The 15,993-nt window shown below is 43.7% G+C and overlaps 1 protein-coding gene across 1 annotated transcript in view; it reads right to left on the reverse strand.

The window, feature by feature from the left end:
• LOC142831310 (connector enhancer of kinase suppressor of ras 2-like) overlaps window positions 1-15,993 on the reverse strand; it is a 212,766-nt gene that overhangs the window by 84,161 nt on the left and 112,612 nt on the right. The window contains exon 7 of the mRNA XM_075941203.1: window positions 9,267-9,326. Coding sequence (XP_075797318.1) covers window positions 9,267-9,326 — 60 coding nt within the window. The remainder of the gene's footprint in view (window positions 1-9,266; window positions 9,327-15,993) is intronic.

The following is a 15,993-nucleotide window of genomic DNA, read 5'->3' on the forward strand; positions in this document are numbered from 1 at the left end:
GCTATATATTTTTCTTATTTCATCTTAATTAATAAGTGCCAGATTGTCATCCTCAGTCACATTCAATAGTACCTCGTTCAATGATTAGTTCCACTGACTTACACTGATGCATTTTTCAAAAGCATTAAGCTACACCTCTATGTAGCTTTATCTGAATTTGTCTAGTATTTGTGAGAATACAGTAAGATGAAATGTAATTAATTCATTACAATATGCCCTTTCACCTCTCCCATATCTTTACAGCAGTTGACGGAAAAAGGAAAAATACGAACGGTGCCTGAGAGCAAGTTTAACTTCATCTTCACCTAATCCAATTTAATCAGAAATTGTTTAATTCACAGCTTACTGCAGGTAAAATTTTCTTGGCAACTTTCTGTAAGCAATTATACAACAGTCTTCTTCACCCATAACATTTGTCATCTCATCACAGCTTTTTCCATGAGAGAGGTGAGGAATTTGTTTCCTTCATTCAATACAGAATCATCCAAGTTTGTTATTTCCTGCAGCCTTTCTCAAATAGTTCCGCTACTATCTTTCACTCTTTATCAGTCTTCAGTGGTGACTCTATAAATTGTATAAGATTTTTGGAGTCCCATGAATTTCAGTTTTCACATGTCTGCTCTTCTCACTCTACCTTCTCCCTAAACCATCTTATCATGATCTTCAAACCTGAATTACCTTGAGTAACTGGACAGCTTTTAATTAACGTATCTTTAAATGACTTTAATAATTCATTCTTATATGGGTTGAAACTCTCTAAACCAGGACTTTCTAGTCTGACAATGTCTGTGGTCTGGGAGGACTATGGTTGTTCCAGGACCAGAGAGTCCCGGTAGAGGGCTAGCATATGGGAGCCCTACAGGCTAGCAAGGAAGCAGAAGCCCAACATGTGGTAGTGAGTCTGCAAGGTAGGACAGACCAAAGCCTGGTGCACGGAGGCAGCGGGGCTGCCTGGCCTGGCAGCTGGGGCTGGATGCAGCAGCATTAGCCCAGTGCACAGACATGACAGAACTTTCCAACATGGCATTAGGATACTGCTGTGCAGAGGTGGTGTGGCTGCCCAATGGGGCAGCATATGGGCCTGGAAGAGGGGAGCCAGCTGGGAGGCTGGTGGTTGGGCCAGGGATGGGGGGTGGGCGGCAGTAGAATGGGGAGCAGAAATGACCTTTCCTGATCTGGCAAAATCCTTCACCCAGGACCGATCAGGTCCTGAGGGTACCGGACCTGGGAGGTCCAACCTGTACACTCTTTCTGTATGTCTATGGCAAGGAAACTATGGCTTCATCTTAACTACCTTGAATCATATTTTTCAAAAACAGAAATACTTCTTTCATGAATAAGGAATAAACAAATTGCATCTACCCTCTCTACCTATGTTCCACACAGACACAATTTAAGTAGTGGTATAAAATGACACCAAGTCTTGCCCTTTTTATCCTTTACCAACCCTAATCTAAACATCAACCAGTTTAATATTCTATTTTATCCTAAAGCCTTCTGCTCTATCTGTAACAATGCATCAGTACTTTCATAGCACTGCTTGTGTCCAAAACTGACCTGATTCCCTCCCTGCTGCAATTCCAATTCATGCCTTCATTTTCCTTTTTCCTTGATAAGATAACATACTCCTCAATGCCCTCACCTCTTCAAACTGCAGAATGTACAGTTTCTCATATGTACCAAAAGGTGGATTCTCATCTCCATCCTCAAACAACTGTACTATTGGGCTATGTCTACACTGGCACATTCTCATGCAAAAACTCTTTTGAGGAAGAGTTCTTCTGCAAAAACTCTTCCAGAAGAGAGCGTCTACACTGGCATGTGCTTTTGCGCAAGAGCATCCATGCCAGTGTAGATGCTGTTTTGCGCAAGAAAGCCTCTGATGGCCATTTTAACCATAGGGCTTTCTTGCGCAAGAAATTCATGTTGCCTGTCTACACTGGCCTCTTGCTCAAGAACAGTTGTGCAAAAGGGCTTATTCCTGAGTGGGAGCATCAGAATTCTGGCACAAGAAGCCCTGATTTCACACATTAGAACGTAAGTTTACTTGCGCAAGAACACGCAGCCAGTATAGACAGGCAGCAAGTTTTTGCACAAGAGCAGCCGCTTTTGCGCAAGATCATGCCAGTGTAGACACAGCCTTGCTGTATTGAGTTCAAAATTGCCTTCTTTTGTTTTTATTTTTCCCAAATATTTTTGTCTTTCAATTCCTTTCCAGTTCTCCTTTCTCACATAGTCCCTATTTCAATTTGCCCTTTACCACACGCTCTCCACTGTTAGTATGATAGATTTCCCTTAGCAGTGCCTCCCACTTCAGACCTTCTCCTAGTAGGTGTGTATCACTGACTACTTTTCAAATTTCTTCTTGAATCTTATCTTCCACATAGACATTGCCTATGTCTGTCAAATTTTCCTCTGGCCATAGGCCTGTTTGCATCAGTTTATTCTCTTATTCTAAGAGGGTATGTCTATACTACACCGTTATTTCAAAATACCTTATTTTGAAATAGTTATTTCGAAATAGCTTATTTTGAAATAACGCGTCTACAAACAAAATACATTTAGAAATAGATTTTTGCTCTTTTGAAATAGCACATCCACACTGAGTGGACGCTGAATCACATTTAAGGCTGGCTGGAACCAGGTCTGGCAGGGCATCAGGTCAGGAGTTACTTTGTGTGGCTGCTCCTGAGGCTATCAGAGGTCTGTGCTTAAAGGGACCCTCCCTCCCCCCGACAGCTGGTTCTCAGGTTTCCTTGCTTGCTTACCTACCTTGATGAGGGACAGCAAAGCATTTTGTCTCTGCGTGCTCTAGTTGCCCTCACTCGAGACACCACAGCACTCTGCAACATGGAGCCAGAGCTGTCCCTGGGCACTCTAGTGCCTCTCTTGGATACATTGCTGTGAGCCTGGCTGCCCTTTCTGCAGGCTGCCATCCGGGAGGTCCATTGGGGGGCTGTCAGTATCCAGGAGGCCCTGTGGGAGAGCTTCCACACTGAGGAGCACTAAGAGCCTCCTTGGTCTGCCCCACTGAGGGCTTGTGCCTCATTCCTCCCTCACATCCTTCCACTTACCCCTCCCTAATCCCCCTTTCTGATGTCAAATAAAATACATGTATTTTCATGAACACAAACTCTCTTTATTTAACAAAACTGCGGGGAGGGGAAAATGAAACTCTGGTGAGACTGGGGAAAGGAGGCAGGAGAGGGGAGAAGAGAGGGTGGGAGAGGGGAGGGGAAAACCTGGGCAGAGGGAGCTGGAGTGGGGAAGCAAGGGGAAGAAGGGGGAGGGAAAGCTCAGGGCTCAGAGTTCGGGGTCTTGCTGGACCAACCTGATTTTCATGCAAACCTGCTCCTGGGTTCACATGTGGCCTTTGGTGGCCAGGCTGCCAGCTATCCTACCATAGATGGCTGCATTCCTCTGTCTAGTGCAGAGATCATGGACATTGGGGGCATCCCCCCAAACCTGAATAAGGTCCATGATCTCCACTCTGGACCAGGAAGGCGTCCACCTTCTCTGGGCCCTGTCAGGCTCCTGGGAGCTGGCAGACTGCTCTGGGGAGTGGTGGAGGGCTGGCTGCCCGTGGATTGCTAGCTCATGTTTTGGGGCCACTGGGTTAGGGGCAGTGACTGCTGGCTCTGGGATGGCAGGCTTGGAGCCAGCACAGACACTGTGGCCAGACTCAGCCCCTTTAAGGACTCTGGGGAGCGGGGAGGGAGAGGAGTGTTCTTGGTTGAGGCTGGAGTGGCTACCGGGGCACCGTGGGAAGGCTGGTGGCCCCCTATTTCAATATAAGTGTCTACATAGAACTTATTTTGAAATAGCTATTTCGAATTTGGCATTATTCCTCACGGAATGAGGTTTAACAAATTCAAAATAAGTGCTCCGCTATTTTGAATTAATTTCGAAATAGCTGTTTGGCTGTGTAGATGCTAGTAAAGTTATTTTGAAATAACTTTGCTGTGTAGACATACTCTAGGACTTAAAATGTGTAGGTGTATACACACACACACACGCAATTATACTATTTTATTAGCTAATTATGTGAAGAGTTTGAGGTGCCCACCCTGCTGCCGGCAGCAAGGTGGGGGAGGCAGGAGCTGGTGCTGGGGGGAGCTGGTTTTAAAGCTGGTTCCCCACGGCTCCATCTCCATGGGACAGGGGACTGAGGAAGCAGATCCTCAGCAGTTCCAGAGCTGGCGCAAGCTAGGGCTGCTCAGTCCCAGATTGCACTGCCCCCAGGAGCTAGCCCTACTGCAGCTCTACACTTTAAATGTAGTAAAAGCCCTGTGACTCTTATTACATTTAAAATGCAAAGCCTCAGCGGCAGTAGTGAGCTCCCCCGCCCCCGATCAACTAGATCAACTAATCGAGTTGTCGATGGAAATTCCATTGATCACTTGATTAGCTAATTAACCATTACTTAACATCCTTAGTACAGCTTCTGAATCAATCCTAGCAAATGTAGCATGACATAAAGAGTGAAAGGTGTACTCATTTGCCTGACAACAACACATCCAAAAGTCTATGATGCTCATTTTTCTGCCATTGTTAATAAAGTCTGTTAACCTTTACAGATTAGGCGAGGTTGGCTAAGTTTAGTTCTAGCACTTTTTTATTATTCGTTCTGATTACACAAGGAAGCAAGAGAGTATTTAACAGAAAATTATTCACAATTGCATAGCACCACTGCAGAATGAGGGCTGACAAACAGCAACTGCTCTCATCTTTGAGTCTATCCAATTCATGTAATTGAAGGTGTTAGGTACTTTTCAGCATCCTTCATGGAAAATGTAAACTAAGCCTTTCTGTTGAGTCTGAGCCTGCACAACTATTATGAGTTGGACCCAGGACCACCAACAGTGGTAGTGGTGGTATAATAGGGCACCAAAGATTCAAAGGGGCCCAGAGCTCCCAGTCACTACCACCACTACTAGAGTCCCAGGCCCCTTTGAATTGCCACCTGAGTGCCACTCCACACAGCTCTGAGAGACTGGGGAGGGTGTGCTGCGGTTTGGATGGTGCCAAGGGTTGACTGCCCTTGGCCTGCCCCTTCTGCCCAAGGTCCTGCCCCTTTGGGGCACGGAGCCAGCCTTCCTCCTCACCTTACCTTGGGGTTCATGGTGGCTGTCATGTTGGGTAGATCAGAGCATACTTAATAGTGTATGATCACAGACAAACTGCCTGTAACAGGGCAGGGCTTCTTCCCAGCTATCATAGGAGCCACTGCCATGCCCACAGTTTCTTCTGGGGAGTTTTATTCTTAAACAAAAGCAAAGCAAACAAAAATAGTTTTTCAACTCATCCTGAGCTACAGTCCCCTGGCAACTTTTTCTCCTTTATCTCTCAGGCTATTGCCCCCTCCCCTCTCCATGGACTTTGCTTCTGTGCCTTGTTTCCTGAACACCGTCACCCTAGGTTTTCCTTCTGTAATACTATTTTATGAACAGTTGCTCTCAAGTTCTCACTGGCTCAACTCCTGGGGGACTCCAGCAATCTGCTGCTCCTGCTTTCTGCAGTACCTCCTAGGAACTCACTGAATGCTCTCCCAGAAAATCTAGAGACCCTGCGGCAGCTTCCTAGTAGATCAGTGATAGTCAGTCTCTTTCTCTCTCACTGCGTCTTTCTCTTCCTGAGACCCACATCCCCTTTTTAAAATCTAACTAGGATCAGCTGAGTAGGCACAGTGCACAAAAGCTGATCCCTCTTAAAGGGCCAGTGTCGACCTGTGACACTTGTTACATTTTAAATTTGACCTACTTAAAGTCCAGAAAAAGATATATTTTTGCCTGATCTTCATTATTATGAAAGAGATTCGTTTATCTTTTCTGAGTAGTTTTAAGAAATAACAGTCTATCATTTATCCTCAATTGGTGCAGAAGTAATTATGATATAATATAATGAATATAATACATTACTACTAAATACAGAGCAAAACACTTATATCAAGTTCTTAGCATGAAATATCTATATAAAATTAACAACATGTGCATAACTTCTACAAGAGAGAGCCAATGGAGAAATTAACTAATGGATAATGTAAAAAGCATACTAAATATTAACACGAAAAGTTTGTGACCCACTCCACTCTGCTGTAGCTAACTCTCTGGATACAGTAAAGAGGCATAAGGATCTTGTGTAAAAGAGGTTTTTTGCACAAAATGGAAGCAGCTACACTGCTTCTTTTTGCGCAAAACCCCTTGCGCAAAAAGAATCGGCAGAAAATATGCTAATAACAAAACGACTCATGCTAATGAGTCCCTCATTAGCATATCGTGTGCCACAAAAACTTGCCAAATAGCCAGCCATAGAAAGTGACAGTCCCTGCCTCAAAAGAGCTTGCAGTCCAAACGACAACTCATAATAGGTGGAACAGACAACAGTGGGTCAGGTTATAAAGCAGGAGAGAAACGGTTAATAAGCAGGATGCACACAATGATTCTCAGATATAATCAGGAGTGATAATTGTAACTCTCCACCTGCCAAGCCATTCCTGATGCACTATAGAAGAAGTAGGTTTTGAGGAGAGCCCTGAAGGAGGCTTAGGTTCTGGCTTTAGGAAGCTGACTGGGAATTTCTCTCATTTGTAAAGGACAGCATGAGAGAAAATGTGAAGGTGCTTGTAAAAGAAAGGAAGAATCAGATAATTGAAGTTGACATCATTAATGAAATGAAGCCGGTTGTCAATCATATGCTAATAGAAAGGATAGGATAAGAGAAGGAAAGTTAAATTATGGAGGGCATTGTAAGTTGGAGCAAAAAATTGTGTTTGATGTAGTGAAAGACAGAGAGGAGGTGGCAGAATGATGGACTAGGAAAATGATCTTAGCTGTCTGGTAAATGGACTTGAAAGGGGGAAGAATGTAGGCATTGAACCAGAGAAGGAGATTACAATAGTCCGGATATGCGATGAGCAGAGATTCAATAGTCTCTCTCTCTCTCTCTCTCTCTCTCGGAATGCATCTGTCTTTGTTTCTGTCTGTGAATCTGTTTGTTCAAGAATTCCTCCTAAACAGTAAGAGCTAGGGCCACCAAATTTGGCATGCAGCTTCCTCTTACCATAACTTAAAGCAAGGACAGGGTCTGGTTGTGCCAAAACAACCAGAAGCCCCAGAAAAAGAACTGTTTTCCACAACATGCAGAGGAGAGGCTGCTATTCTGAGGGCTGTGACATGTGAGTGGCCACTGGGCAGCAAGCCACAGGGGAGTGCTCTCTTGAAGAGTGTCCACTGGGGGCAGCTGAGGGAGTGGCTAGCTGGGGTGGGGCTCTGTCATGTTGCCTGCTAGCACACTGGTAAATATTTTGCCTGCCCCAAACTTTTCCACTTCCAGCTGCATGCTTTATTAAGTGATTGTATCAGTTGGCTGTAGTTATTTTTGGTGGATACTCTGCTTTGCATCTGGTTTACCAGAAGATGCATTGGGCAGAGGCATCATCTACACCAGCTCTCTGTGGAGGCACTGGACTTGGGGGGCTGGGATTGGAAAGCACTTCCCGTGGCTGCAGTGGCGGGGGGGAGAGAAGTCACCACTGGCAGCTGAGAGGGTGAACACAGGTGGGGGCAGGAGAGGAGTTAATAGGGCCTGGGAGGGGTATCCTGGGAGGGGAGAGAACAGGCCCTGGGCCGGCTAGAGGGGTGGCCAGTGGGGATGGAGGAGAACAGGCCTGGGATGAGCTGGAGCAGTGGCCTGCAGAGGAGGAGAACAGGCCCTGGGTGGGCAGGGGAGCTGGGTGGGGGTGAGAACATGCCCCTGGCCCCCAGCTTCCTGCATCCCCAATCCCCAAGGCCCTGCCCTGAAGGGCCCAGGCAACTCTGGGTTAGTCTGCTAGTTATCAAGGGTAGGAATGGTGTCCCTAGCCTGTGTGTGTCAGAAGCTAGGTATGCGGAACATGGGAAGGATCCGACCAGTATGGCCATTTTTATGTTCTTAATATATTAAAACTCTATATTTTCTTTTGAAGAAACAATGCAGCTTAGTATTTGGACACATTTGGAAATGACCTAATATGCATTTCTAGACAGGCTTGAGACAATCCATAAAATATAGAATCAGAAGTTACAGAGTCAAAATTATATTTACTACATGATTTTCTGTCAACACGCTGAATAACAAATGGATAAAAAAAAATCCCTTGATTATGCATGGATACTGATCCAGAACAGGTGGAAAATCTCTTCAGTCAAGACATAGAATACAGACATTTTGACATGACAGATACTATGTAAGATTAATGATAACAATGAACAAAGTCATGTGGGAGAAATGTATTTCCTATGAACACAGACAGGTACTAGTGGGAAATTATGTGCCCAAGCTCATTAAGGAAGTGTGGTAGGATTTTAGTTATTTAAAGTCTTTGTTGCTTCTTCATATTTTTTTATTTCTAGCTGTCTGATGTTAATAGTTTTAAAATCAGAAACTAGACACTATTAATATGATTCACATCTTCTATTGAAAAAATACAATAGATTTTGCTTATTAATAGACTGTTGATTCTCAGCAAACAGTTGCTATTATTTGACATGCCTTCCCAGGCTGCAGTGCTCCAAACCTGCATACAGCTGGTGCTCAGCACATCCTAGCATTTCCTACCCTGGTTGTAGTACCAGAATAGTGCAGCTTGTGGGTTTTAGGGATATGAATATTTAACCGGTTAAGGGTGAAGCTTACTGCTTAGGGTGAACTAATGGGGGCTGGAGCAACTTCCTGCCTGTGTGTGGGGGGGTCCAATTAAATGTGTTTTTATATCCCTAGTGGGGCTGCAGCCAAGAAAAGAAGGACTGAGATGCACTAAGTCTAGGCCCTTGGTGATAAGACCGGGAACAACCCAGCGTCCCTGCTTTCTGTGGACAACGTTGGCAGCCAGGCTGTAATCTCCTCTCTGGTGCTGTTTTCTCCCAGCAGCACATGGGTTTGTGGTGCTACAGATAGGGAAGACATGCCAAGAAGCTATCAATATGTAGCAAGCTTGTTGCCAATATCCAAATCCCATTAACATTAACATTAACATGGAATGGGACTGGCTCCCAGCAAAACATTGTTATTAATTATAAGTTTCTAATATCAGGATTGCTATTAAGCAGCATTCACTATAGGTATGTATATATATATTACACAATAATGAAGATACTCACTAAATGAAAGCATTAACAAACAGTGGCATGATTTAAAGCAACTGTTAGTAATATGAAATATACTGTTCACTTATTGTGGACATAACTACAAAAGTCATAAACTGGTCTCATTGGAATAAAGCATCTTACATTTTCAGTAGTCCCGGTGATTACATGCAGCCCATCGTATGTTGACTTAATATACATCCCCTAAAGAAAAGGGAAGAGAAGGAATAATTAATATCTGTGGGTGGTTACTGATACAAAAATCATAGCTCATTTTAATACTACAATAAAACAATTAAAGATGTTTGCACAATAATGTTGTAAGAAGCAGGTAATTAAGGAAATTAAGGAGCAGGTAATTAAGGAAATCATATGCAAACACTTGGAAGGTAATAAAGTGATAGGGAATAGCCAGTATGGGTTTGTGAAGAACAAGTCATGCCAAACTAATCTGATAGCTTTCTTTGATAGGATAACGAGTCTTGTGGATAAGGGAGAAGTGGTGGATGTCATATACTTAGACTTTAGTAAGGCATTTGATATGGTCTCGCATGATATTCTTATTGATAAACTAGGCAAATATAACTTAGATAAGGCCACGATAAGGTGGGTGCATAATTGGCTGGATAACCGTAGTCAGAGAGTTGTTGTTAACGGTGCTAAATCCTGCTGGAAAGGGATAACAAGTGGAGTTCCGCAAGGGTCTGTTTTGGGACCCGTACTGTTCAATATCTTCATCAATGATGTAGATATTGGGATAGAGAGTACGCTTATTAAGTTTGCAGATGATACCAAACTGGGTGGGGTTGCAACTTCTTTGGAGGATAGGGACATAATTCAAAATGACCTTAGCAAGTTAGAGAAATGGTCAGAGGTAAACAGGATGAAGTTTAATAAAGAGAAATGCAAAGTGCTCCACTTAGGAAGGAACAATCAGTTCCATACACACAAGATGGGAAGCGACTGTCTAGGAAGGAGCATGGTGGAAAGGGATCTAGGGGTCATAGTGGACCACAAGTTGAATATGAGTCAACAGTGTGATGCTGTTGCAAAAAAAGCAAATATGATTCTAGGTTGTATCAACAGGTGTGTTGTAAGCAAAACTCGTGAAGTCATTCTGCCGCTCTACTCTGCACTAGTTAGGCCTCAGCTGGAGTACTGTGTCCAGTTCTGGGCGCCACATTTCAAGAAAGATGTGGAGAAATTGGAAAGGGTACAGAGAAGAGCGACAAGAATGATTAAAGGTCCAGAGAACATGACCTATGAAGCCAGGCTTCATGAACTGGGCTTGTTTAGTTTGGAAAAAAGAAGATTAAGGGGGGACATGATAGCAGTTCTCAAATATCTAAAAGGGTGTCACAAGGAGGAAGGAGAAAATTTGTTCCTCTTGGTTTCTGAGGACAGGACAAGGAGTAATGGGCTTAAAGTGCAGCAGGGGAGGTTTAGATTGGACATTAGGAAAAAATTCCTAACTGTCAAGGTGGTCAAATATTGGAATAAATTGCCAAGGGAGGTGGTGGAATCTCCCTCTCTGGAGATATTTAAGAACAGGTTAGATAGACATCTGTCAGGGATGGTGTAGACGGAGCTTGGTCCTGCCTTGAGGGCAGGGGGCTGGACTCGATGACCTCTCGAGGTCCCTTCCAGTCCTATGATTCTATGATTCTAAGAACACTTATTCTGAATTAAAGTCAATGGTATTTCAGCAGATTGAAACAAATTGTGGTTCAATCCAATTTTCAAAACAAAATTAAAATAAAAATGTATTTAGAGCCAATATAAAAAAAGTTTCCTGTTAATGTACCATCATTAAGTCCAACATCTACAGGTAACAAATCTTTTGGACAGCACTTAACAACTAACATGAAGCTGGACTTATTTTGGCATCTGAAGAGGTTTGTTACTTTACTAATCTCAGAAAAGAACTAAAGTTGTCAAAGGCCAAATAAAGAATAGAAACAGAGGTTTTAAACATAAATACCCTATATTTCAGATGTGTATTGATTTAGTAAAAAATAAATTAGCTAAGATGGGCTAGATGGACCTCTAATCTTACATAATATTGCCATTCTTATGTTCTTACATTCTTAGATAAAACCTAGTACATCAGTAACATTCAGCAACAAGCAGTCTTTCCTCTTACTAAAAGGGCCACAGTTCCACATACCACCCAAAGACATCATCTTTCATCTAATGCTGACAAGGTAGCAGTGCTCTGTTAAACCATCATCTTTTGAAGATTTCTGAAGTCCCTTCTGCTGTCCAAGCAGCAGCTAAAAGCCTCACAACTAAAAGAGGTAAAAAATGCCATCCTAAGAAAATAAATAAAATATAATAATAAATAAAGATCTGTAATACTTTAGCAAGAAATTTGATGTTACAATGTTGTTATGATGCCTCATAAGAGTTGCAAAACTGGGTGCTCCCAGACACCCTTGTTCTTCTGTATAAAGGAGGCTCCCTATTGGGACTATATCTCTCAAGGGGTATGTCTAGATTACATGCCTCTGCCAAAAGAGGCAAGTAAAATAGGCTACCTGACACAGTCAATGAAGCCAGGATTTAAATATCCCTGGCTTCATTAAAATTAAAATGGCCACCATGCTGTGCCGGTTCAGCTGATCATCAGCACAGCACGGCAGTCAAGACGCAGATCAGTCGACAAGGGAAGCCTTTGTTGACTGCTCCGTTATGCCTTGTGAAATGAGGTTTACAGGAGCGATTGACAAAGGCTTCCCTTGTCGACCGATCCGCGTCTTGACTGCCACGCTGTGCTGATGATCAGCTGAACCGGCACAGCGTGGTGGCCATTTTTATTTTAATGGAGCTGGGGATATGTAAATCCCAGCTTCATTGACTATGTCGGGTAGCCTATTTTACATGCCTCTGTCAGCAGAGGCATGTAGACATACCCAAGATGAATACTGGCCTTTTCTCTTGTTAAGGGGAAGCAGTGCACCATCGGAATCATAGGGCCAATGTACATCATAGAAAATTATGTCTGTCTTGGAAACCTGGCCCACAGAGAATATGAGGCACAACTAAAGGACAAGTCCCATGAGGCACTGCAGCAATATATGCAAATCGAAGTATTTTGGCTTGTTGGGTTATAGAATCATAGAATTATAGAATTATAGAGTTGGAAGAAACCTCAGGAAATCATCAAGTCCAACCCCCTGCCCAAAGCAGGACCAATCGCAACTAACTGATCCTAGTCAGGGCTCTGTCAAGCTGGGGCTTAAAAACCTCTAGGGATGGAGATTCTACCATCTCCTAAAGGTAATCCATTCCAGTGCTTCACCACCCTCCTAGTGAAATAGTTTTTCCTAATATCCAACCTAGACCTCCCCCAATGCAATTTGAGATCATTGCTTCTTGTTGTGTCATTTGTGACCACTTAGAACAGCCTCTCTCCATCCTTCAGGTAATTAATTGATGGCTGCTATCAACAGGTGATTGCTAACAGGGAGTTTTGAGAGGGAGTTCTCCAGGTGAAGGAGAAGCAGATACAGAACTCTTGAGGGAAGTGTGTTTTGTTATTGGGGCTTTCTTACTGTGTGCTGAGGTTGTGTTTGTTTGGTGTGTGGTGATGTTGGTTTTTATTTATTTTATTTATTTATTTATTTATTTATTTTTCTTTCCCTGTTTGAGTGAGGCTTTAGAGAGGGAGTTCTCCAGGTAGAGGAGAAGCAGATACAGGAGTCTTGAGGGAAGTGGGTGTTGTGTTTGGGGCTTTCTTGCTGTGTGCTGAACTTGTGTTTGTGAGTGAGGGTTGGTGTGTGTTCTTTTTTGTTTTTTGTTTATTTATTTATTTATTTCCCCCTGTGTTTGAGAGTGAGGCTTTTTTTCCCCCCACCTCCTCTCTGCCCTCCCCCTCCCCTTGATGGAGTTTGTGCTGTGATTGGCTGTGATTGGCAGGTGGAAACTGTTGGCTTCTAATTAAAGTTTGAATTCTAGAAGCCTCTGCTGATTGGCTGAGCCTTGGTAGGGGGAGGGGCTTTATAAGGCAGTGGGCAAGCGACCAAGGAGCTTGTGAACAGGTGATTGCTAACAGGGAGTTTTGAGAGGGAGTTCTCCAGGTAAAGAAGAAGCAGATACCCCTGTAAGCACGTGTCTCAGCAAGCAGCCACAGGAAGTGTCCGCACTCATGAGGCCCTCCCTGGGAGGCTTCTGGGGGCTTTAAATCCAATGTAGACTCCAATCAGTGTGGATGTGCTATTTTGAAATAATTCTGAGCTATTTCCATGCTGCCTTTTAGTGTGGACACACTATTTCAAAATTATTATTTTGGAAGTTATTATTTCAAAATAAGTTATTTCAAAGTAATTTCCTAATGTAGACATGCCCCGAGAGCCAGGGCTGGTGGCTGTAAACAAACTTTCTGGAAGGGTGGGAAACTTGGCCAAACCCACAATAAATGGACATCCAGCTAACTAAAATCATGCAAGACCATGGATGTTGCCGGACCAGAGAGTGCTGGACTAGAGAGGTTCAACCTGTATAGCATTCTTCACTTTCTGTCCTAAAAGTATATATTGTATCAGTGTGCCCAATAATTTCAACCTATGGATGATTGCATTTCTGTGATGGGTGAAGTGTTTCTTACTTATAACATTTTTTTAAAAAGCCTTTACTTAAATATGCTATTTGTTAATTCATACTTTCACTCTTCCTTACTAAAAACTACCACCCTATAATAATGTGAGGTGGCTGTGTATTTTAGGTAAATTACTGTTAGGGGAGATAATGAAATTGCACAACCAGGACTTGAATTCAGGTTTGAAGAAATGAAAATTTTTGTTAGTCTTCTCTGACCTCTATAAAATCACTACTAAGAACAATCCTGCTTATTGAAAATAGCTTTTTATTTAACTTCAAGTGGAAAAGAACCTACTCATGATACCAGCAGCAATTCACAGAAGCAAATTTCTTATATAATATAGTTTTGAAATGCAAATGAAAGCATTTTGTGATACTTTAAAACACTAACACAATTCTCTATGATGTACCATATGAAGAATTGCTTTTTATTTTTAAATTTAAAACAATGAGTTCTTCCAAATAACGTGTAAATATAGTTATTTATTTTATTTGGAAAGATACACATATCTGTCAGTCTGATCATCAGTGCATCCAAAAAGCAGCTCCATTTAAAATTATTACTTGGCAGTTTGAAAAATTTCCCCTAGGTAAAGGTGTGACCTGAAATACACAGAGATGTTGCTTTATCTAGGAGGTAAACAGTAAGTGCTTGATTAGAAGATAACGGTTTGTTCCTGAATTAAGCTACACAGAATATGGGGGCATGACAGGCCACTTACACTGAGACAAATACAATTTAAAAACTTGTATTTGGGGTACATGTAATAGGAGTTACATAGTAATTAAATGCAGTACTATTATTTTAAAGATACCTATGGTTTGTATTTGTAAAGCTTTGGTTAATATAATTGTACCTTTTCTTGATAATATTGCACCTTTTCTTGATAACAGAGTTCAGGTTTGGGTTTCTTAATTATTAAGTGGAAGGTGCTAAAAGAAAGACCTAAGCTAATAGCTATTAATGCTAACTTAATTCATTTATCTGTCTTAAAACTTAAAATTAAGACTAACAGACTACAATGCTTAGAGACTTAGGGTATATCTACACTACAGCACTAATTCGAACTAATTTAATTCAAATTAGTTAATTCGAACTAAGCTAATTCGAATTAGTGCATCTAGACTTAAAAACTAATTCAAATTAATGTTTTGCTAATTTGAACCAGCGTGTCCACGCTGATTGGACACTGGGTCGCATTTAAGGGCAGCTGAAACCGGTTCCGGCAGGGTATCAGGTCAGTAGTTGCTTTGTGTGGCTGCTGTCTGAGGATATCTGAGGCTCGTGCTTAAAGGGACTCCCCTGGACAGCTGGTTCTCAGCTTTTCCGCTTGCTTGCCTACCTCTCCGAGGGACAGCAAAGCGTTTTTCTCTCCGCCTGCCTGTGTCGGTGCTTCCCATTGGGGACGCTACCGCAGTTGGCACCATAGAGCCAGAGCTCACCCTGGGCATGCTGCTCCAGTTTTTGGACTTGATGCTGCAAGCCTGCCAGCAATGGGTGGAGGCTGCCATGCACCATCTGGTGCACGTCAGCCACCTGCCTCTCCCTCTGGCCTCCCCAGGAGTTATGGAGGAGCGGCAGCAGCGCCCGGATGCCAGCGTGCCCCGCCTCATCTGGCATCTGGACACCAGCAGCGACTGGTGGGATCGCATCATCCTGGAGCGCTGGGGAGACCAACAGTGGACCCAGAGCTTCAGGATGAAGAAGAACACCTTCCTGGAGCTCTGCGACTGGCTCACCCCTGCTCTGCAGTGATGGGACACTTACATGAGGCCCGCCATACCCCTTCAGAAGCATGTGGCTATTGCCCTGTGGAAGGTCTCCACGCCGGACAGCTACCGATCCGTCGGGAACCAGTTCGGAGTGGGGAGATCCATTGTCGGAGCAGTGCTCATGCAGGTATGTCACCCACTGGGCCGGGGGGGGAGGGGACTGCAAGGAGGGGATGGGCCGCCCCTGGGAAAATGAGGGGGGGAGGAGGCAAAAGTGCCCTGCATGGAAAGGTTCGGTCTGTCCCTGCCGTACTACACGCTGCCCGCGGGGGTTGCTTCCGGGAGTGGGGTGCAGGGCACTGCCAGGGAACGAACACTCCCAGCCACCCAGGTGCCCCAGTGATTCACGGTTTGCTGTGTCTCTCTGCAGGTGGTCAAGGCCATCAACCGGGTGCTGCTCCGCAGGGTAGTCTGCCTCACCGACCCAGATGCCGTCATCTGGGGGTTCAGCGCCCTTGGCTTCTCCAACTGCGGGGGGGCAATCGGTGGGATGCACATC

The sequence above is a fragment of the Pelodiscus sinensis genome, chromosome 13 (assembly GCF_049634645.1).
Source record: "Pelodiscus sinensis isolate JC-2024 chromosome 13, ASM4963464v1, whole genome shotgun sequence".
NCBI classification, from domain to species: domain Eukaryota; kingdom Metazoa; phylum Chordata; order Testudines; family Trionychidae; genus Pelodiscus; species Pelodiscus sinensis.